Consider the following 23069-nt stretch of genomic DNA (forward strand, 5'->3'; position numbering starts at 1 on the left):
CAGATTTTCCAGCCTCTTGATCTACTTATCATCAAATCATGACATATCTGAGCAAAGCCTGCAGAGCACTGACTCTGGTGCACACAACGATTCACCAGCCCTGCAGGGATTAGCAGACCGTCACTGTACAGACATCCAGAAGCTTTCGGTCTACAGCGATGACGTGTGCTGAAGGTGTTATTGAGCTTTCAGTGTTGAATTTTCAAAGACATTGGCCATCCTCAGACTTCTGTTTTACTCCGTAACAACTAGAGAATGGGTGCACAGTAATTTTTGGAGCTCCATAACAGTTTGCGGATTTGTATCTTTTCTCACACAAAAATATGACACAATCTGTCATAAGGCAAATGAGGCAGGTTAGTAACTATGGCAACTAGAGGACAGGAAGCAGCACAGGAAGCACAAATGAAATAACTTAAAACTGAAAGGAAGTTTTGAGACTTCTCCACCACAAGGATGTCACCATCACCATTATTGACAAGTATGTGGACAGGAGGTCCTGAATGAATGTTTTTAATGGATGCATTTGAGCTTGAATATAATTAGTGTGAACATTTTCCTTCGAATAGAGGTGATTCATGAATCCATCATTTGGATGTTTTTTTTTTTTTTTTTTTTTTTTCCATATTTGAGTAATGTTACTCAGAAGTAACCTTTCTTGTACTTGAATACAGCTCCAGGCTGCCCCTCTTTTGACCTTACCAAAAATAAGTATACTTCAAGTAAACATTTTAAAGTATACTCAAGTATAGAAAAGTATATTTCTCAAAGTGTATCAAGTACACATACTTTTTGGGACTACTTTTAGTTTATACAAGTATACTCAGAAGTGTACTTAAAGTAACCATTCTGGTACACTGTTAGTTTACTGGCAATGCATTTATTCTAAGTTTATGAAAGTTGTACTTTAGTGCATCTTTTAAGGTTTAATTTTTGCTAAAAGTAATGAAATTCTACTGATTAGTGCATAAAAATACATTTTAACATACTGGAAATATCCCAAGAAAACATTTACAATGCTGTCTAAGAAAATGTTTAAGGACACTGACAATTATAGAATAAATATATTTAGACTTGTAGTATAATCCATCTAAACTTAACATTAACTTGTAAAAATGAACTTTTTAAGCTTATCTATGACAAATACTTAAGAAGTAAGCTAAAAGTATACTATTTTAATTTTACTTTTTTAAAAAAAGCAAACTTGAGTATACTTATTTTTGGTAAAGAATGTTATTACAATGTACTAAACAGTCTTCAGGAACTTCTCTGAAGGAGCAAACGTTCAGGTAAGACTCAGGTGAGCGTGAAGGCTGTGTGAGAGTATTATGGGATGGCCAGTACAAAGACTGCGGTGTGTTCGCGTCCCTCAGCAGGTCACGTGTCGCTGCCACGAAGACAGCCAGTTCCGCCTCTCGGAGGAGCGCTCAGACAAACACCGCCTACACCCGCAGGAGGCTTCACAGGGAAGCTCAGAGCCCCGCACAGAGCCCCGCATCCGAGCGTTCGCTGCCCCGCGTCGAGGATTTCTGCTCGAAAACGGCCCTGCTCACGGCGCATGCTCAGAACAACCGCTCGCGCTTCAGTGTTATAGAGGAGCCCCGAGGTGAGTTCGTCGGGCGAAACCCCGCGCGGGCCGTTGACGGCTTTTGTTTCTCGAGACAGCCGCCCGGGCTGACCTTCCTTCCCGGAGGAGGGGCTGTCTGTTCAGCTAGCTTTAGTCGGGGAGCGAAGAAGCAGAGGTTAATGACGTCAGCGGTCATGTATTCCTATGATTTTTTTTTTACTCCCGCGCGGCATTTCTGAAGGACGCGGTTCCGGACTGTCCGGTCCCTGAAGGCCACACGCGGCGTTTGCGTCCTGACTGACAGCCGTCTCCGGGCTGCAGCCCCCCAGTCAGAGTCAAACCAGCGCGAGGCTGACTGTGATCAAAGTCCTCAGGCCGAAGCAGCTGTAATCATGCTGACCCGGAGGTTCTCCTAAAAATGATTCAATCTCCTGGTGTTGGTCAATCCCATCTCTGATGTTCTCCTGCTGTGAGAAGATCTGTCAAACATGTCCTCTGTTAACTACAACTACACACTAGCCATCTAAAGTTGACAGAACGTTGTGTCCTGTTTGTGTTTCCTTTTCTTCAGACTTTTAAAGATGACTACTTCATGGAGTGACAGACTGCAGAACTATGCAGACTTGCCTGCCACCATGGACGGCCTGGCCATGAAGAAGTACAGGAGGGAGCCTTACCACAGGTGAGAGGCCCAACCTGAAGATGAGAGGATCGGGGTTTGAGATGAAACTGGGGAAGTCTCAGGGCAGAACTCCTCTCTCAACTGATTAAAAATAGGAAAAGTGTGCAATAGCAACACAGTCTCAGTAAAATGCGTACATATTCCACGACTTTGGTGTGCAATAGATGAAAAACTTATCGAAACTATAAACCAACAAATGAGTTTGTGAAAGAAGTGGATCATGTTTCTTCTTTTGAAACACAAAGACACATTTTTGGTTTCTTCAGCTTGTGGGCAGGAAAGCGGAGCCTCTTCCTGTTCATGTTACCCACGAGAACATTTACAGCTGCTGTTGTTAATGCGTCTTCATGGATGGCTTCATAACTGCTGGTGAAGTGTGGGACAGAGGTGGAGAGGCGTGCACAGCAGGTTGGAACAAGTGGAGGAAGGCTTCAGGTGTGACTAAAGAGCTTCAGCAAAGAAAGAAAGGGAGGCTAAGGTGAGAGCAGCCATGTTGTTGGAGGAGGCAGAGATGAAGACGTTGAGGTTCTCAGAGGAACAGATCAGGGTAGATGTCTTTGAAAGAAATGCAGGGCAGCAGATTGAGGTGTTTGGACACATTAAGAGAAGGATGCAGAGTTTGGAGCTACCAGGAATTGGGCCTAGACTAGGAAGACCAAAGAAGTGGCTAATGGATGTAGTGATGGAGGACATGAAGGTTTGAGTTAAGACTGTAGAGTTTCTCCTATAGGAGAAATTGGATCTGTATTAGGAATAGGACTGCCACAAACAATACTTCGACTAATCACCGATTATTTTTTCAGATTAGTTGGCTAATTGGGTCATTCACAAAGTGGATGTACATTTGCTAAAAGACTGGAAATTTAGCTAAAGAACTTTGAAAGGGTGCTGAAAAATTTGTAGTAAAATTGCTTAAAAATCCCTCATGCATGCCAATTTCGCAAAAATATTTAGTGTGTTGCTTAAATATGAGCAGAATCGGTAAAAAACATTTTTTAAAGAAAGACTTTGGCTATCTTTGCTATTTTTAAACACAAATAAAATGATTGACGTATAACTAAAAAAGTCACATTCTCACATGCAAAGGATGCAGTTTTTTAACATTTGATTTTAAAATGTTGCTGAGAAATCTTTTTAATGAGAAATGTGTTAGCGTTCCTTCAAATTTCTTTTTTTGTTGTTATTTTTATTCTCAGCCTGTTTTAAAAATGTTAAAAAACTTTGATCCTGTCATATCTGTCACAAGAGAATGCCCATCTTGAAAAATATGTATTAAACTCATAGAAATCTGTCATCTTATTAGCCCGAAAAACCTTAGTAGATTAGCTAAAACAAACTCTCTTTGCTTAAATACTAGCTTAACACCCTGAAATAGCCTAAAATTCCTCAGTAAACTAAACTAGTCAAAAAAGTTAGCATGTTGCTAACATAGAAGATAAACTCTAAATTAGCCTATAAAAACCCCAGTAGATTACTAATTAGTCAAAAGGGTTAGCATGTTACTAAAATATTAATTAAACTCCAATTTCTTTAAGTTACTATAAAAGATAAAAACAAAGCCCATGATTATATTTAAAAGTTTGTGGATAATCTTTGTAAAATGTTGACATTTTAAGACTTTCTCATTCCTTTCTTATGGGGAATTTTGCTCAATATTTTAAAAACTGTAAAGTTTATGAATACCAAAAACTACTAGCAGTAGTGTCCTGAATGAGCTGAACGTTCTGATGCCAAGATTGCTGAAATCGCTGAAAGTGTGATTGAGTTTTTATGTGCTGAAAAACGTATGGAAAGGAGCAGGAGAATCACTATAGTGTGAATGCTTACTAAGCTTTCACACAATAAAGACAATTAAGATGATAGTTTATTAAAAGTTTAACAAATCGTGCAGCATCTGTCCTTCACTAGTTTCTGGGATTAAAACAAGATTAAATCAAAGACGAGAGAGTTAAGGAATATACTTTCCATCAAACTTGTTTTGACAGGTGCCCCGCCCATCAAGATGACGTAACAATTTGATATCAATTTGATCTATAAAGGGTATATAGGGTCAAAGGTCACCTGTCAAAATGAGTTTGATGAAAGTATATTCCTGATCTCTCTAATGAGGTCGGCATCTGAAACAAGGAACTATTTTCACTGTGCGAAGTATTGTTTGTGTCACCCTGTCTGCATTACCGGGGGTTTCTGGACCTGATCTTCTGTTTCTGACCCTGACTCTGCTTAGTCTCTGTTTGCTTGCCGCCTGTCCTGACCCTCGCCTGGCCCCTGATATCTCTACTCTCTTCTTGGTTGCCCCCATTCTTGTGATTGACCTCTGGCAGTCTGATCCTGATTTAGCCTTGTGGACTAGCTGTGCTTAGTTCCTGTCTGAACTAATAAACCTACTGCATGTGGAACCAGCTGTCTGCCCGTTTGTGACAGATTGTTAATCATTCAGCAACAGTCTACTCAATACAGATTATATACTTTATTTGAAAAAATAACTAGAAAAGTTGCATTACCTGCAATAATTCTAGTGTGAATGCTTTTTGTGGAAAGTAGATGCTGAAGGTTTTCTCTGAAATGGTGATGCAATTTACTTTAATTGCTGAAGGGGTTTACTGAAAATGCAAAAGCTATTTGCAAAATACTTAATTTGGTAAAAGAATTTAAATTGTGTTAACCAACTATGAAAGTTGACGTAAATTTCTTAAAAAGTTGTAGTAAAGTTGCTCAAAAACTCCCTCATACATGCCAATTTTGCTAAAATATTGAGTATGTTCCTTAAATGAAACAATGCTTACTAAGCATTCACACAATTATTAAATCAGTTAAGAAAGAATCCAATAAATGAAGAAGTTCTTGTTTAGTAGAGACTCAACTATTTTCTTTATCTGCCTTGTTTTCTGCTAGGTGACCTTTGAAAACGGTTCAAGTACTTGTCGTTTTTATCTTTGGGCTCTGTGTCTTTAGTGTTTGCTTGAAGTGTTTGGTTGTTGTTATGTGGGACACGTCTTAAACCATGAATCCCACCAGCTTCTGCTGGATCACATCCCACATTGGTTTCCTTGGTTCCCGGCTCACTGATGAGGTTCAGAACTTCCCAGACGAAGCTCCAGTTAGAGGTCTTGTGTGACTTTTTAGTCTTTTTTATTAACTTCTGTAACCAAAGCTTAGATTTCTGCTGATAGGACCCCACCACACACACTCTTACACACACCAAGAGTCCGTTCCCCACTAAAGCAATAAAACAGATATCAGTGTTTAACTGTAAGGCGTGTGCACAAAGGACACGTCTGTTCTACTGTGGTGCAACATCAAAATGTGGTGCCTGGAGTTTTTATGAAAGCCCCTATCTGCAGGACAATAGTCAGCACAGCCCCCTCCATCATGCATGCAGTCAGGTGAAAAGCAGAGGTGCTCTTGCAGTGAGCACGATTGTGTTTCTCACCAAACAGAGGCTCCTCTGCATGCAGATGAAGTTATGAAAGCCTGCGCAGAGCTGCAGGGCTGTGCATGCAGGCTGCATGCAGGGGCAGAGTCCACCCCCCTATTGTTGATATGGGGTCGCTGGAGTGTTGTGGTGGCGTTAACCCCCCTCCACCAGAAAGAGCTTACCTTCCCAAGCTAATGACACTCTAAAATAGAAAAGGAGTGAAATCTGCGGCTCAGCGAGAGCCGTCTGGCTCCATCAGGCTGCAGGACAGCTGCTTCATGCTTCACTGAAACGTCTGAGGAGACAAAGTTAGATGTCAGTAAAAAGGTTTGATCATTCTCAGGAAAATTGAACTATTAGTTTTGGAAATAGATTGTAGTTTTCCTTTTAAAGTGCATAAAAATCTGAGATCAATCATCCTTGAAGGCAGATTCCTGCCGGACTGAGGTCAATCTCAGTTTTAAGTTGGCGGGGCGTCGGGACCGCCAATGCTGCTCGCATTTCCGCTGCGGGTTCTGCAGCTGTTCTCCGGCGCGCTCCGCTCCACCCCGCACCACCTCGGATTGTTCTGGATCTCTTCGAGGGAGCACAAACACCGCACAACAACAGCCCCGACCGACACAACACACAACAACAGAGAAGGACGCGGAACGGCCACAATCGTTTTGCAACAAGTCAGAAAATGTCTGAATGGCAAGAAGGCCGGGGGGGAGGGAGGGGGCTTTGTTTGTGGCCACAGCTGCTGGCTGCTGCTGGGGGGGGAGCCCATCAGAACGGTCCAACTCGAGCTTAATTTCACACAGAATGTTTTGCCGGTCGTGTCCTGGACTAAACTCCAAGTGGGAACTGGTTCACTATGGATCCGCTGCCAGGTACTGGAGGATTTGTGAGGACGCTTTGGGGGTCGCTTGGGTCATCTTCAGGCTGAGTGCTCCACCTGTGTGAGAGACTGAAAGTTGTGGAGGAGCACAGGTGCACTCTGAAGATCCTACCCATGTGTCATCTAGTCTTCACTCTCACGTTTGTAATGTCGTGTTTTGGTCCGGCGACCTCTCATTGGGTGTTGTAGTATTTGGTGTAAGTGGAGTCAATGAATGACGTTAGGCTGATGGTGGAGTCCAGCTCTGGTCTGAGTCTGTGGCCGACTTGGGTCACCCGAGCCTCTTCCTGTGTTTTTCGTGCAAACGTGTGGCCAAAGTTTCTAATCTGTCCTCCTGATGGTCTTAAACGCTCCACCCTCAACGATTTCTTCCACTTGGTTTCTTTAGGATCTTCGTCAACAGGAGTTTGGCGATGGAGAAGATCAAGTGTTTCGGCTTTGACATGGATTACACCTTAGCAGGTAAGACCTACAGCTTTTTTCTGAGACCAAAAACGCAGTAGATTCTCTGTCAACAACAGAGTTCTTCTTCGCTGTAAGACAAGATTACACATATCTGATATTTAATTTTAATGTATTTTAAAGAATTTTATTATTTAACATTCACCGTTTTTTTATTTTAAAGGTTAATATTTCCATTTAAACCCCAAACTTTCTCTTGTAAGGGCCACATAACTGCTTTCTTCTCTGATGTGGGGCCGGGGTTGGTTTGTAAGCTGACAGAAAAGCCTAAACGTAGACTTTTATGTTTTAAAGAAAGCCACACATAGCCAAATTTTAAAGAATTCATTTCTGTAGTCTTCACAGAAAAAATATCATACTAAAACATTTTTAAAATTTAAACCAATAAATATTCTTTTTATGTCCCGTCATAGTTCAGAATACTGAAGGGTGGAATAAAAACTCACGCTCTATGTGGGTCTCCATCGAGATCGATAAGTGTGGAGGTGGGCCGGATCCGGCCCGCGGGCCGTAGTTTGGGGACCCCGGATTTAAACAACTTCACGCACATTTTAAAACTTATTTAGTTTTACAGCAATAATTATTTGACTTCATTTTTCTAGTTGTGAAAAGTTTTATGTCAACTTTGTTCTTTATTAATTCTTTTATGCATAAATGATATTCATGTTTTAAACTGTTTAATATAACTGGAATACAAAAAAAGAAGTGTGGAACTTTAATCTAGTTAAAGTGATTCTCTAAAAAGACTGCTATTTGTGCTTTAATGCACTTGTGTCAAAGTCAAGGCCCGGGGGCCGGATCCGGCCCGCAGGGTGATTATATCCGGCCCTCCAGATCATTTTAAGATTATTATTAACGGCCCGGTGTTATCTTGTAACATCCAAATTTTGACAGAATATATTTTATGGAGAGAAAAATTTTGAACGTTATTTAAGGTTTAGCTTGATTTATTCTAGAAAAATATTCTTGTTTGTTTTTATTTATATTTATGTTAAAAAGCTACGTTTTAAAAGTTATAACAATTTTGTTTTTTTGCGTGTTCAATAAATGTTTATCTTATTCGGCCCGCAACCTACTGTGTGTCTTGAATTTTGGCCCCCCTGTGTGACTGAGTTTGACACCCTGGTTTAATGTTTATATTAAAATAATGAGTCATCATTCTAACTGAGGCCCTAAAGTCCTATTTTCTCTTCTGATTGGTGTCTGAAGAGCAGCTTGCTGAAGACCACTGTCATTTCTGTCATGGTTAACCCTTTAACACCGGACACCTAAAACTCAATATTTAACATACTGTAATTTTTCAACGCGATCAACGTAATTCTAGCAGATTTTGAAGGAGAGAAACCGCATAAAAAGATGACTGTAAATCAGAGAACACCAACACTGGAGCTCCGCCATTAAAGGGTTAACTCCATGTGAGCGGAGCTTCGTCTGCGTCCGATTCTGCGTTCCCGTTCCTTATCAGTGGAGTTTAAACTCACCCCTGAGCTTCTTTGTTCAGGGACACGGCTCCAGCATTTGCTCTCCACAGGTCTAAAAATAGAGGCCGCCCGGCTTTGGAAAGCAGGTCGCATTTGTTTTTGAGTTCAGCAGTGGTGGCCCCCCTGGGAAGGGGCTTCGCATCGTGGTCCCAATCCCCGCTCCGGAGCAGGAGATGTCACAGATGCTCAGCTGTTGACATGCTTCTCTTTATGCGAGCTCATAACCAAGTGTTAATGTTTGCGAGAAGCTTGGCTGTCGCGTATCTATGGAGTGTTCTCATGTTGGAGGGGGGTGCCTTGTAAGTCTGAAAGAGTAGCTGTGGGGGGGAAAGGTGTCTTTGAAGATTGCAGTAGAAAGATGAACAACAAGTCTTTTTACTGGACCATCGTTGAGGATCACACCGATAATGTGAAGAACTCATTCAGTGAAAGTGTGTGGAGAATTGATGGGATATGTGAATGATGGAAGACGTACATGAGGAGGCCATATTGGATTTTTGCTCAAATCTACCCGTACTTTCAACGACGTGTTGACCATCAGAATCTGGACGCTCTGATCCATCTGCTGTAGATCTGGGCTGTTTTCGTCTGTCTGGATGTGAGTCAGTCCTCGCCACTTAGCCCTTTTGTTTGTTAGTAGTTTAAATAAAGTTTTACTCCAGAGCTAAAAATGAACTACAGAGGCTTAAACAGCCATTTGGGTGAAGGTCCACATGTTATAGTGCAGTTTTTTTTCTCTAAAGAGCTGATAAAGAGCAGAGAACCAGATGGAGGAGATCTGTAATCAGGAGACAGATCAGGGATGGGCAAACCTTTTGACTCGTGTCCACACAGCATTGTAAAATTTGACAGAAGGGCCGGACCAAGAGCAGATGCGCGGCTTGTTGTGGCACTCCACCTCATTATAGAAAGAAATAAGGTAGAATCTGGACAAAAATATGCTTGAAAATTAATATAACAGAATATTTTATCCTCTAAGTTTAGTGCCAGTTGCGTCGATGTGTTGATGGCCCTCAGGAAAAAATATTTAAAAAATTGCTGCGTTCATGAGCTGTTCTAATGATTGGAAAAACGACTGATGAACCTAAAAAACACCACTTGAATGCTGTTTAACTTTCCTTTTGCACCTAAATAAAAGTCGATTTAGTTGTTGTGTTGCGTCTATTGGGCGACAACAGAATTAAAGGGAAAGTAAAACATTAAATATGGATTATCAATAAAATTTATTCCAGATCACAAGCTACGGGCTGGAGTTTTCTCACACCTGAGATTGCTGGTGAATCTACCTGCTTTAGGTCTATTCATCAAAAAATCCAAATGAGTTGGATGAAAATCGGAAAAAACAGAAAAAAAACCTGAGAAAGACATGAGCTTTTTAGTTTTAAAGTCTACTACTCAATTGAATTTGCTTCCGTGTTATCTCTAACTCTGTTACGCAACCACGTTATGAAAGCTTGTCTGCTAATTACCAAACTACAAATTATTGATAATAATTTCCAGGATTGATTCGATTAACCAGACCCTGGATTAATTTGATTCAATTTTTTTATTATTATTATTCTTTTCATCCTCTCAATTCAATATTTGTTTGGAAGTACAGTAATGATCTATATATGTTTTGAAGATATTTATATTAATCTGATACAGTTTACATCTTGTAAAATTTAATAAGGAAATAATAATGAGATTTAATATCATACAATGTTACATGGATTCTCAAACGAGAAGCTCCAACAATTGTTCTGCCTCTCCTGGAGGGCGTTTCAGTTTGGCCACTAGGTGGTGATCATGCTACAGCATTACACCTTATTCCAGAAGAAGAAGGAATGAACAAAAAACAGTTTTAGACCACAAATGGTGTCCTTAAAACAGTTTGGAAACTTCATGTCTGTGAGTTTGTAAAGATGTTCATTCAGTCAGCAATGTATGTTTATGTCGACAGAGCGTTAGCATTAGCCGTCCTATGGGAAATTCTATTAAACATTAGCATAAATCTAGCGCACTTTAGCTTCATGTGTTAGATAAATCTCTATTTTTATCTATTAAGCTTAGATCGATTATTCGATTTTATTAACCCAACCCTACTTTTCAAGAAAAGAAGTCCAGATGCTATGACTCGACTTTAAGACAAGGTCACCTGGATGAAGGAGAACCTTCTCTGACAGGTGAAGAAGATTCAAAGAGTTTGTCATCAAGCTTCCACTTTACTGAGCAAACTTGCTCTTTGCTTGTGCCTGATAAACATAGACTTCTTTAAATAGACGAGTCTAAACTCTCATTACAGAGTCACTTAGGATGGGGACAGACTGATCCATGATCAGGAAGGCATATATGTGAACACCCACAAGTAAAAAGTAAAGCTCCTCCTGCATTTTCCACGAAGTGACCGTGAAAGTTTGCTCTCCAGGAAGTGTGGCCTCCGCTCCACATTTCAGACGTCAGCTTTATTTTCGGCCAAGCTGTGCTGCAGCTATAAATAAGGCCAGAACGAGGCTGACATGTGTTTGTCTTTGTCTTTCCTCATCCCCTCTGGCTGCGATGTAAGCTAGCTGTGCCCTCGCAGCAGACTGGCTTCGGTGGCCTTACCCTGTGGCATCTCTACTGACTCCATCGCTCACAGGTGGAGGACGGGGCCTGACATGAATGTCGCACACAGCTGCAGTTTCTCTGAAACAAGATGGCTGACGTGTGCAGTTCTTCACATTTCTGACTAGACTGTTTGCTCCAATCTGAAGGGCGGCGCGTCAGAAAACCCAGCAGCTCCGACCTTGCTGCTTCTGTGAGAACAAACCCCAACTCAAATGTTTTGACCTTAAAGTAAACTTAAAGTTCTTTTTGAACGGAGCTCCACAGGGACACGTTCAGAGCTGGTTGGTTACTTCAGGTTAGGTTCAAAGTTTGCCACAGTGGTCAAAGGTGGCATCAGATAAAGGGGGGTGGGGTTAAAAATCAAAGGAAAATGAAAGAACAATGATGGATGTTTCTCCTCTCCAAACCAGAGGTCCAATATAAACAACTTTATAAACAATATAAATAACTTTCAATTCCACAGATGGAATTATAGGGAAAGACATCCTCAACCCTTTAACATCTGAGGTGTCGCCAGTGACGCTTAAACACAAAATCTTTAGCATTCCATAACTTTTCAACCTCCTATTGGACAGCGCTTGTATATACAGCAGATTAAGGTGAATATTAAAAACTATGTTTGCTTATTTTTCCTTAGAGCATGAAACCACCACAGATTGTGCTTCAAACTGTGGTGGTTTCAGTTGTATGTGTCCAAAGGTAAAAAAAGAAAAGTTTACAAGTTCCTGCCTCAGCTGACCTAGACAACCATGTTTCCAGGGCAGCATGCACTCTGTAAGAGCTGCAGCCTTTTTGCCTTTTTAGGCGTTTTTTTCCCCATCTTACAGTTGTTCTGCAAAGTCCATGTTTAAAATCTTAAAAACATTTGAGGTTGAACTTTTTGACTTGTGGGCCACAAAAGGTTCTAAAATTTGACAGAAGAGCTTAACCTGGTAAAGATGTGTGGCACATTTTGGAAATGCCCCTCATAGGAGAAAGAAATAATATATAATCTGGACTGAAAAAAAACCCCACTTTAATCTTGATTAAAAAAAAATGGATGTATGTTTTAAAACAGAGCACTTTGGAGTTCTGTTTGGACTTTTGAAGAGTCAAAATTGTGATTTCTGTTCTCATATTAGTGCCATTTGTACCAATTGGTTGAAAAATGCAATGCTGTGTTCATGTGATGTTAAAATTAGTGGAAAAATGCTTAAGCGTCAGAAAAACTACAAATGTTCCGACACCACATGATCAAAGGTCATTGGGTCTGTAGTGCATCATCTATGGGGACACACCAGAATTACAGACATAATAAAGCAATAATGAGGGTTTTCATTATAATTTATTCTAGTTTGGTGGGCCAGATTACGTAGTTTGACGGGCCACAGATGGAGCCTAGACCGTAGTCTGCAAAACCTGTGCTTCAGAACATTTATTTTTTATGCTTTTTTTTAAAGCTTAGTCAACATTAGCTTTGTACATAACAACTACAAGCTTTGGTATTTTTTCCTTTGCTCCTGATTCACTATGATTTAAAAAAGAAATACACAGAAACACACTTTAAATGCTAATTTGCTTTATAAATGTCCTTCATCGTGAGAAAAATCCTACAAGTTTATGTTAAAAACAGTCTTCATTGGAGTGGGTCTTTAATAGGTTGTTGAGTCAGTGAAGTTGTGTTACTGAACTGCAAAATTTTCAAGTATTCTGTTTCCATTCTTTTAGCAATTTTACTTTTTGTTTTCAACAATCTAGTTCATTCTCTTTAGCACTCAGAAATGTTCCAGTTTTCCAGCTATTACTATTTCTTTAGCACATTTTTCTTCATCAGATATAAGGACATCGCTCAGCATGACTCGGGTTTTTCAACAATCCTGATCTTTGTGTAGCTGTCTGGTCTTCTGCATTTATTTTTGCCCTTACTGAACTCTAAAAAACATTTTGAACAACTTTTTTTTTTTTTACCAATTTAATTTCAAGCATATTATTTAGTGTTTAAGTCAACAAAGGCTAAAGGCTGACATGAATATTTCTGTGACCGGCTTGAACTGTCAGCATTCACATATACGTTTAAAACCTATAGGAGAGATATTTTTCCACATGTGGAAAAATATAGTTATCCTAAATTAATGTGAACAGTTGGTGCTAACATTAGTGCCCATACTGTCACTGCTCACAGTCAGGGCACTCTTTCTTGAAGATTTTTTGGTTCTGCAGTGGACCGACAGCAGAAGCCAGAACTGTCCAGGTGATGATGAAAAGCAACACGAGGTCTCCAGGAACCGGGTGGATCCCTGATCTACAAAGTCTTCCTCATGAGTCATAAGCAGGACTCCAGGCTCTGTGTTAAAGAAAACAGCCTGAAGAAAATGTTTTGTCCCAGTTTTCCAGCAGATTGTGGCCTCAAACCCTCCACACACACCCCTTGTGGCGGTGCTGACGTCCTGATCTTCACAGTTTTTCCTCAGCAGTTTATAAACCTTTGACAGACGTCTTCATTTGCACAGAAACGCTGACGTGTTTGTGGTCAGAGTCCCTGTTGGAGACACTTGGCTGTAATCATCTGTTAGAACAAGGGGGGGTTGTTTACCTTGTGTGGGGGAGGTGTACATTACATGCTGGCCTAAAGTGACCTGCAAACTGTGCAGAGACTTCATGCTGCTCAGCAACCAGAGGGACAACCGGTCTGACAGCAATCGTGTCAGACACCTGAGATGCTGCCATTCTGCTGGTTCCAGTAGTGTGCACGCCCACCCTGATAACTTCAGGAAGGGCGGAATCATCTGCCTTCATATAGCCATCTCCTCTGTGTCCTCCTTTTTCACACTAACCACCTTCATATCCTCTTTCACTACGTCTCCTCTTTGTTCTTCCTCTCTGTTCATCTGAACTGTAGATCCTACATGATGATACGTACCATGTGGGCGATAGAAAAATGTCTATCAGGCTATTTATCCTCTAAATGTTTCTAAATTAATTTGATCAATTATTACGCCAAATATATCATTAAATAGTCTGATACAATTTCATAAGTGTTGCCTCGTCAGTGTGTACACAAAAAATTGACATCCCAGCCAGCAAGCCAAGAGGGCCTCATATAGTTTAAAAGTGGGCTGAAAATGAGGGCCCCAATTGGGTCCACAGTTTCCCTGGTGGCCCCACCTGTGTTAGCCCACATTGGCTTAAGTTGACACTCACTGGGTAGTCTCGCTATGCTATCCAGCGCACAGCGGAAATTACTAGCTCAATACAGAGGAGCTCGCTGTAGAGGAGCTCGCTAGCATGCTACAGTGAAGCTCGCTACAGTGGAGCTCGCTAGCATGCAGCAGTGGAGCTCGCTAGCATGCTGCAGTGGAGCTCGCTACAGTGGAGCTCGCTAGCATGCAGCAGTGGAGCTCGCTAGCATGCTGCAGTGGAGCTCGCTAGCATGCTACAGTGAAGCTCGCTAGCATGCTACAGTGAAGCTCGCTAGCATGCTACAGTGAAGCTCGCTAGCATGCAGCAGTGGAGCTCGCTAGCATGCTACAGTGAAGCTCGCTAGCATGCAGCAGTGGAGCTCGCTAGCATGCTACAGTGAAACTCGCTAGCATGCTACAGTGGAGCTTGCTAGCATGCTATAGTGAAGCTTGCTAGCATGCTGCAGTGGAGCTCGCTAGTTCAATACAGAGGAGGTCTGGAGCATGCTACAATGGAGCTTGCTATCTTTCTACAGTAGAGCTCGCTAGCTTGCTACAACAGAGCTTGCTAGCATGAAACAGTGAAGCTCATTGGCTCGATACAGAGGAGCTTACTAGCGTGCTACAGAGGAGCTTGCTAGCTTTCTACAGAGGAACTCGCTAGCTCCAACAGTAGAGCTCGCTAGCATGCTACAGCAGAGCTTGCTACCATGCTGCAGTGGAGCTCGCTATCATGCTACAGATGAATTTGCTAACAAGCTACAGAAGAACTTGCTAGCATACTGCAGTGGCGCTCGCTAGCTTGCTTCAGTGGAGCTCGCTAGCATGCTATGCTGTCCACTGGGTTACTGGCTAGCGTAGCAAGCTAACCCACTGAGTCCCTACTTAAGCCAATGTGGGCAAACCTAGGTGGGGCTACCACAGGAAATGCAGACAAGCCCAGTCGGGGCCCACATTTTCTGCCCACTTGGCCTTTTTGGCTGGGAGTGAAAAAAATAAAATCAGTGAATACGTGAAACCAGGAATACAGAAACACGAATAAGCTTTAGAACACTGTATTTAGTTATCTGTAACTTACAATGTTCAGAAAAGTAAATGATGACATTTTTTCTCAGAGAATAACTGAAAATATGCTTAATTGTCGTATATCATGATATATATCTATATTGTGATGTAAAATAATTTATATCACGATATACATTTTTTTCCATATCTCCCAGCACTACTTTAAACTGTAAATAGCCCCTAGCACCCTAGCTCTTCAAGACTGTCACATATTAACTAGTTAGAACATTTTGGAGTGGGGGGCTGAAAACTGTCCAATCCTGTTCTGAGCAGAATCCGTACCCCCCTTGTTTCCCTGTAACAGGGTCCTCAGCAGGAGTGTGTGGACTCTCTCCAGATACAAGCTCGTTCTTGCAGAGGAGGGAGTAACGATCCCTGCTTGGCCCCCTCCAAGCCGAGACTTTCTTTGTTTGACCCCCCCAGAGTTCCTGTTGAGAGACACTGCAGCAGCTCAACATTATTGCTGATTGTCATAGTTTCCTGTTTGTACCCCGCGCCCTCAAATGCAGCTGTTCTCTTTATGTTTATGAACGTTTAGGGTCAGATAATGCTTTAGCATCAGCAAGCTAATGTTTCGGTTTCTGAAGGGGGTGGGGTGAGGGGGGTGTCAGTCAGAGCTGCTGCTGAAAGCAAAGCGACTCTTCATTTTCACGCCTGTCCTTTTAGACCTGAGCCCTGTGGCTCCAGGCCGGGGGGTTGTGGTGGTGGTGGGGGGCATGCTGTTACTCAACAGCATTCGTGTTGCACAACCAACGTTCTCGACTCTGAGCAGGAACAGCTGTGTGTGTGTGAAGGGGGGGCAGCATGACGGTCATCAGAACTTAAGTCTGACATGAAGCAGGTTCCTAAACCACGTTTTACCTAAAGTCTCACTATAATATTCTTTCAAGCTTCACAGTACAGCTCGCATTTATTCTTCTGATCGTTCAGTGTGAAAACAGCCCATAATAACGCAGAACAAAAGCAGATTTATTAGCAAAAATATTTCACTGAGTTTTGTGTTCATTTTATAAAGGGTTTCATGTTTTTGTGGACTCATTTCTGATCCAGGGGTGTCAAACTCAATCACACAGGGGGCCAAAATCCAAAAACACCTTAGATTGCGGGCTGAACATTTATTGACCACTCTAAAACATTTTTTTAAACCTTTAAAATAGTAACATAATTATGAAAAATAGAAATACATGAATATTATTCCAGAATAAATAAACTTTAACCTAAAATAACTTTCAATATTTTACTCTCCATAAAAATATATTTTGTCAAAATTATACAAGTTAAAAATTTATCACAAGATTACATCAGGCCATTAATAAGAATAAAATAAAATGATCTGGAGGGCCGGATATAATTACCCAGTGGGCCGGATCTGGCCCCCGGGCCTTGACTTTAACACATGTACATTAGACAATTCATAAATCAGCAGCTTGTTTTCTTTCGCCTCACTTCAGGTTTGTTCAATGAAATGTGACTTTTGGTTTGGAAAATCTGACCAAACCATGAATTGAGCGTTGGTCAGATTGAATTGATGAGCTGAATGTTTGTTCCTGCTGGAGATCGTTTCCATGTCCCAATAACTTCCTGAGGCTTAATCGCTGTGAGATAAGGAGCTCAGTTAATATTTCGCAAGAGAAGAACTTGCTAACCTGAGGACATCTGCTGCAAGTGCACCAATGAATACATTCTGCTGCTGCTTTGGTCAGAATACTGAAGAACACCTTCTTCATCATTACATCTGCTGTGGAGGGAGAACCGTGGTTTTGTTTGGCAGATGGACCAGGTTCCTTTATGCCTCGTTTCCACTGAGCGGTCCGGACCGGACCAGTCCTCTCTTGGTCGGTTTAGAATGATCCTGGCAATTCAAGTTCAAATTCAAAACATAGATAGCAATCCTAATCTGTAGTGGTTTGCAAAATGACATTTCTAAAGCTTTACAGCAAATAAATCTTTTTTCTGGGAGGACAAAAATATCTTATCAAACCTTTGCATGAAAAACATATTTCATCAACTTAGATTATTGCACTTTTGCAAAACTTCCTGGTTACATTATTTTTCTTTCAGGCAAACAAATGTTCTTCAATTCAATTCAATTCAGTTTTATTTATATAGTCCAATATCACTATGTAATCCTCTCCATGGCCCTCCCAGGAACTGAACAAAGACATAGAGTTAGTCATGGAAAATAAACAGTAGCTGGTTGCTAAACTAAACTGACAAAGTTAACCTGCCTTCAGACCCTCCTTCTCTGTGAGGAAGGACTCCTAATAAAGTCCCAATTTTGGGAAAAATAAGAAACCTCAGGGATGTCCACATGAAGGAGGGATCTTCTCCTGGAACGGACAGGCGATGTATCAGGATCGTTAAACGAGAATTAGCTTCAGTCCTCTCATTCTTCTCTCCTGATTCTCCATGAACCTTGTCCCGGTGATGCATGAGCGTCACTAAGAGTGTAGAGAAAGTGGTTCTATCATTTTTTCTGTAGTATTCTGTCAAAAACTGGATCACATGGAAAAATAAGGACTGATCCCTCCATCCCACAGAGAACCACCACATCAGGATATTTTCTGAGAAAATCCTCTAGAGTTTAGCTCAGATCTGGCTTTACACTGAACTGTTACATAATCTGTTGTGTTGTTTATTTCCAGTGTACAAGTCACCTGAATACGAGTCTCTGGGCTTTGAGCTGACGGTGGAGCGGCTGGTCTCCATCGGTTATCCCCAGGAGCTGCTCAGCTTTGTCTACGATCCGTCCTTTCCCACCAGGTCAGTCCTTGTTCTGCTGCACAGTCCTGTTCTTCGCTCTGTTTTTGACACTCCACTCCTCTCAGGGGCTTGGTGTTCGACACCATGTACGGGAACTTGCTGAAAGTGGACGCTTACGGGAACATCCTGGTTTGTGTCCACGGTTTTAACTTCCTCCGAGGGTGAGTCGTTCTTTCAGAGTTCTCCCACGCGTCTCCACATGTTACCTCAACTGACCGATCTTCTTCTTAGGCCCGACACCCGTGAGCGGTACCCGAACAAGTTCATTCAGAGGGACGACACCGAGCGCTTCTACATCCTCAACACGCTCTTCAACCTCCCAGGTGGAGTCTGGAGCAGCAAGAAGGTGCTGGCAGCGTGCAGGAGAAGGACATCTGACCCTCTGTCTGTCTGTCCTCCTCAGAAACCTACCTGTTGGCCTGCCTCGTGGATTTCTTCACCAACTGTGACAGATACACAAGGTGAGAAGGTTTTGTGCTACATTCAGCGACGACTTTCTGAGCGCCGCATGGTGACACAGAGACAGCTGCAAGCCACACAGGTTCAAGACCAAAGCATGGGAGGGTCCAGCTGTCTCATCTGCTAATCTCAGCTAATTCCTTAAAGATGGTAATTCCATGGGACTTCAGTCTAAAACCCCCTCCCTCCTCTTCTCTGTTTAAACCACAGGATTCTTTAATCTGTTGCAGCAGATGTTAAAAAGCATGGAACCTCATCAGATTGAGACAGCAATGAAAAAACATCTTCACTAAATAATCACAGATTAAAATCCTGAAATAACCAAACATAATCTCCTTACTGTTGCTGTAAAGGTGTTTAATAGCCTGTAATTTTTGAGAATGTGATCTGGAATGGCTGCATGTCCTTTGTCCTCTGAAACCTGGTTGTTGGTCTTTTAGGGGGAGAATGCTTTCCTGTTTGGCTGGGGACCCTCCAACAAGGGAAGGCTATCCCATTTAAAAGCAAACCAAAAAACTAATGTCAAGCTTTTGAGAAGCTCTGTAAAGATCAGGCCTGTCCGACGGCTTTGTACCTGTCTGTCTTTGCTCCCCTCCCCCAGCTGTGAAACCGGCTTCAAAGATGGCGACCTCTTCATGTCCTACAAGAGCATGTTCCAGGACGTCCGCGACGCCGTCGACTGGGTCCACTTCAAGGTACGGTCGGAGCGCTCAGAGCAGCAATGAAGCTGACCTACTTCAACCTGTGATCAGGTCTACGCCTGGGGGGTTCATCCTTTGCTTTCATTTTCATTATTTCTGACAAAAACTGATTTTTTTTTTTAGTTTATAATGTTAAAGTTAATACATTTAATTTCTACTTAGTTCAGTTAAAGACCCACTCCAGGGAAAACAGTATTTTGGGTTATTTAACATGTTCTTATCACATTTTTCACATGATGGAGGACATATCTGAACAAAATTAATATTAAATCTGCATTTCCAAGAATGTCCTTGTTCAATTGTGGTTAATCTGGAGCAGATGAGAAAATGCTGTTTGTAAAACTTTAAGTTTTTGATAAACTATAATCTTCATTCTGCTCTACTTACACTTACATGTTTGTTTTCCTCGTCTGAGCTGGAATCTGGATCAATACTGTACAGCTGGAAAGCTTCAATTTTGCTTTCCATTTTTAATGCACCACTAATGTTAGGTTGGGGTTGAGAGAGGCTGTAAATTAGCAGGAGAGCATGCAGACAAAAGGATGATGGGAAATGAGCGCGGGCTTACTTCCATGCCCACAACAGTCCACAACTTAGAGGGGAATTTCTAATGAACTACTGTCGCTCTGCAGAAACTTTTTTTGATTTTGACCAAAACAGCCTGCCCTATTTTCTTTATTGTTTTCTCGTTATAACGAGATAATGAAGACCTTTTTCTCCCTCGCACAAGACGCAGAAACTTTACCTGATTTAAGTCTATTTTGTTGTTAACAACAAAAACAGTAGAAGAAAACACTCCTCAAAAGCTGTTTTTTAGTCTATTTTTTATTTATTAGTGGATATTTGCTCTTTAAACGTCTTCATTCTGTCTCATGCTCCAGCCCCCTCCCTTTATTTCCCTAAACCTCCAAACAAACACGTTGACAGAACTCAGGGCTGCTGAGCGTTTCTGGATTCACTGAGCTCCAGACATCAGAAGCAAAACAAAGCAGTTTTTTAGAGAAAATGTCACCAGAACTGATCCATTTATAATTTATTGAATTAATAGTGAAAACATTTTTTCTCAAAAGCTGCTTTGTTTTGCTGTGGATTGTATAAGAAGGACAAAAGCAGAGTAGCGGACTGAGTTTGGCTGAGTGGCTGTTGTTGTGAACGCCCCATCAGATGTTTGTCGGCCCTGAGTTCTGTCAATCCATCTGTTTATTTCAGAGGTTTAAAGGAAATGTGGGAAAGGGAGAGGGGGACGCCTTATTCTTCATTCTCAATTATCTCGTTATAACGACAAAACAAACTTCATTTTCTCGTCATAGCAAGATAGTGGATCTCGTTATAACAAGAAAACAATTAAAAAAATGAATCCATTCTTTACACAAAAATTGTGAAGATGATAGACGACAAACTCAGCTCAGACAAACAGCTGGTTCTAGGTTCATTTGGGTCTTTCACATCCTTAAAATGTCTTGACGTTGAGTCATGGTTTAACTTGAAGACATTCGTACATCACCTGGTGAAATGAGAACCTTCACCGACATCCGTAAAACTGATTTGTATTTTTAATGGAAGACTCCTGAAATGTGATTCCTCTCACTGAAACCTTGTGACTGAATGTTAGACCCGGCCATAAAACAGTTTTAAAAGCATAACTTCTCCTCTCCAGGAGCATTACATTTTCCTAAAACTTTAACATTTTATTTTTTCAGTTTTTACTGCAGTTTCTCTTTTGGCGTTCTTTGTCAAATTGGTTTTAAACTCGTCTGGTTTGAGACTGAGCTGCTGTGAACGCACATTTACAGACGTGCATTAGTGCTGGAAGAAGCTATATCGCGATATAAATTATTTTGTTTTCACAATAACGATAAACCACAATAAAGTGTATTTTCAGTTATTCTCTGAAAATGTTATTTATTTATTTATTTAAGAAACTGAATTGTCACAAATAAGAAACATTTTTCAAAAGAGCACAACAGTTTCAAGTTTCGTAGCAGGAAAACAAATTTTTGCACAAAAGCTCAGCAATAAAAGTAAGCAAATAAAAACGATCGAAACAATATGTGTCGTCATAAAGTGACGATAAAAGTGTTGACTAAAGTGTTGTGAACACGTGTTGCGTCTGGAGCACATGCTCCTCTGCTGGAGCTGTCTTCACCGATGCTCTTGTGTTCCAGGGAACGCTGAAGGAGAAGACGGTGGAGAACATGGAGAAGTACGTTGTGAAAGATGTGAGTTTCTTGTTGCAGCTTCTCACACTCCCATTCTGTGAAGGAACTCCTGTATGAAAGAACTCACAGCTTTTCTTTTCCCATCAGGCCAAGCTGCCCCTTCTCCTGAGCAGAATGAACGAGGTCGCCAAGGTTTTCTTGGCGACCAACAGCGACTACAAGTACACGGATGTGAGTATGGCGTTCAGAGATGGTCCCTCAGCTTGGCTTCTGTGAAGAGCTTCACACAAGTGTTTGTTGTGTTTTCCCTCAGAAAATCATGACTTACCTGTTTGACTTCCCCCATGGCCCACAGGTGAGCGGAAAGTGTCTGAGCATGCAGGCAAAATAGGATTATGAGCCGGTGTGTGACTGTCTGCTTTTGTTCACCTGCAGCCTGGCACCCCCCACCGCCCCTGGCAGTCGTACTTTGATCTGATCCTGGTGGACGCCAGGAAGCCCATGTTCTTTGGGGAGGGGACGGTGCTCCGTCAGGTGGACACGGTGAGCAGACGGGCGGAGTTTTCTCAGGCATGAAGTTTGTGTTTGATGAATTTCTTCCCCGTTTTCAGACTACGGGTCGTCTAAAAATAGGAACCTACACCGGACCTCTGCAGCATGGGATAGTGTACTCTGGAGGTCAGACTGGATCTTCTCACTCCTTCAGCTGTTTGCAGCACAGAAAGTAAATAAAGACTTTATCACCATCAGGCTCCTCAGACACTGTGTGTGACTTGCTGGGGGCCAAAGGGAAGGACATCGTCTACATCGGGGACCACATCTTTGGAGACATCCTGAAGTCCAAGAAACGTCAGGGCTGGAGAACATTCCTGGTGATCCCTGAGCTGGCCCAGGAGCTGCACGTGTGGACCGACAAGAGCTGTGAGTGTGGATGTGCACACATGCACACAGTTGATCTGGTACAGGGGTCGGCAACCCAAAGTGTTGAAAGAGCCACTTTGGACCAGTACAATAAAAACCAAATGTGTCTGGAGCCGCATAAATGGAAACGGCTTATAAAAGTCTTACATTGTAAGTAACACATGGAGAATGTGTCGAATAAACGATTATTTAAACGATTATTTCTCCTGCTGCGTGCCCTCGTGTCATTTAAGCTTCATCTTTGGTCTCATGACAAGTTGGTGAGACATTGCAGCGTCAAATTATCTGACAAAAGCCGAATAGGCTCATAATGAACATTTGAGCTTTTATTTTGACATCCCTCTATGACACAACGAGAGGGGGTCCTGATCAGTCTCTCCCTCATTCTCACTCCAGGTGCAGGAAGAATTCAAACATAACAGGACAAAATCATAAATGTTCAACAGTCAGACAACAAAACACATTGAGGAAAACCCAAACTTAAATCCAATTTCAGTCAGACAGGCAAAAGAATGGGTAACCCACAATTCCTTGCGCTGCCAGACCGACAGCAATACACTACAATATGAATGAATTACAGTTTGTTTCATTGCTTTGATGAAATTAAAGAAATGCAATAAAGAAATACGATTTTTGATGTCATTTTTATTTAGAGGATTTGAAAAAAAAGACAAAAATGTAACGTGCACCTTTAAGGTGCTTCCACACTGGCCACGTCAATGAAGAGTACACTTTCAATGAAGAGTCAATATAAGCGCGTGCAC

The 23069-nt window shown here is 41.7% G+C and overlaps 1 protein-coding gene across 2 annotated transcripts in view; it reads left to right on the top strand.

Annotated features, from left to right (window-relative positions):
• Nucleotides 1-1373: 1373 nt before the first annotated feature.
• The window catches only part of nt5c2b (5'-nucleotidase, cytosolic IIb), a 30209-nt gene continuing 8513 nt past the window's right edge, over nucleotides 1374-23069 (top strand). Inside the window, exons 1-14 of one of the 2 annotated variants that reach the window (XM_024259522.2) lie at nucleotides 1374-1606; nucleotides 2139-2249; nucleotides 6936-7009; nucleotides 17948-18065; nucleotides 18131-18226; nucleotides 18297-18388; nucleotides 18469-18526; nucleotides 19126-19219; nucleotides 21391-21444; nucleotides 21532-21615; nucleotides 21698-21739; nucleotides 21820-21927; nucleotides 21996-22062; nucleotides 22135-22305. In XM_024259522.2, the coding sequence (XP_024115290.1) occupies nucleotides 2149-2249; nucleotides 6936-7009; nucleotides 17948-18065; nucleotides 18131-18226; nucleotides 18297-18388; nucleotides 18469-18526; nucleotides 19126-19219; nucleotides 21391-21444; nucleotides 21532-21615; nucleotides 21698-21739; nucleotides 21820-21927; nucleotides 21996-22062; nucleotides 22135-22305 (1159 nt within the window). In that variant the 5' untranslated portion in view covers nucleotides 1374-1606; nucleotides 2139-2148. Of the gene's footprint in view, nucleotides 1607-1629; nucleotides 2037-2138; nucleotides 2250-6935; nucleotides 7010-17947; nucleotides 18066-18130; nucleotides 18227-18296; nucleotides 18389-18468; nucleotides 18527-19125; nucleotides 19220-21390; nucleotides 21445-21531; nucleotides 21616-21697; nucleotides 21740-21819; nucleotides 21928-21995; nucleotides 22063-22134; nucleotides 22306-23069 lie in introns of those variants that run through there. The other variant, XM_024259523.2, reaches the window with a different exon arrangement.

This window comes from Oryzias melastigma, linkage group LG1 (assembly GCF_002922805.2).
Source record: "Oryzias melastigma strain HK-1 linkage group LG1, ASM292280v2, whole genome shotgun sequence".
In the NCBI taxonomy this organism is placed as follows: domain Eukaryota; kingdom Metazoa; phylum Chordata; class Actinopteri; order Beloniformes; family Adrianichthyidae; genus Oryzias; species Oryzias melastigma.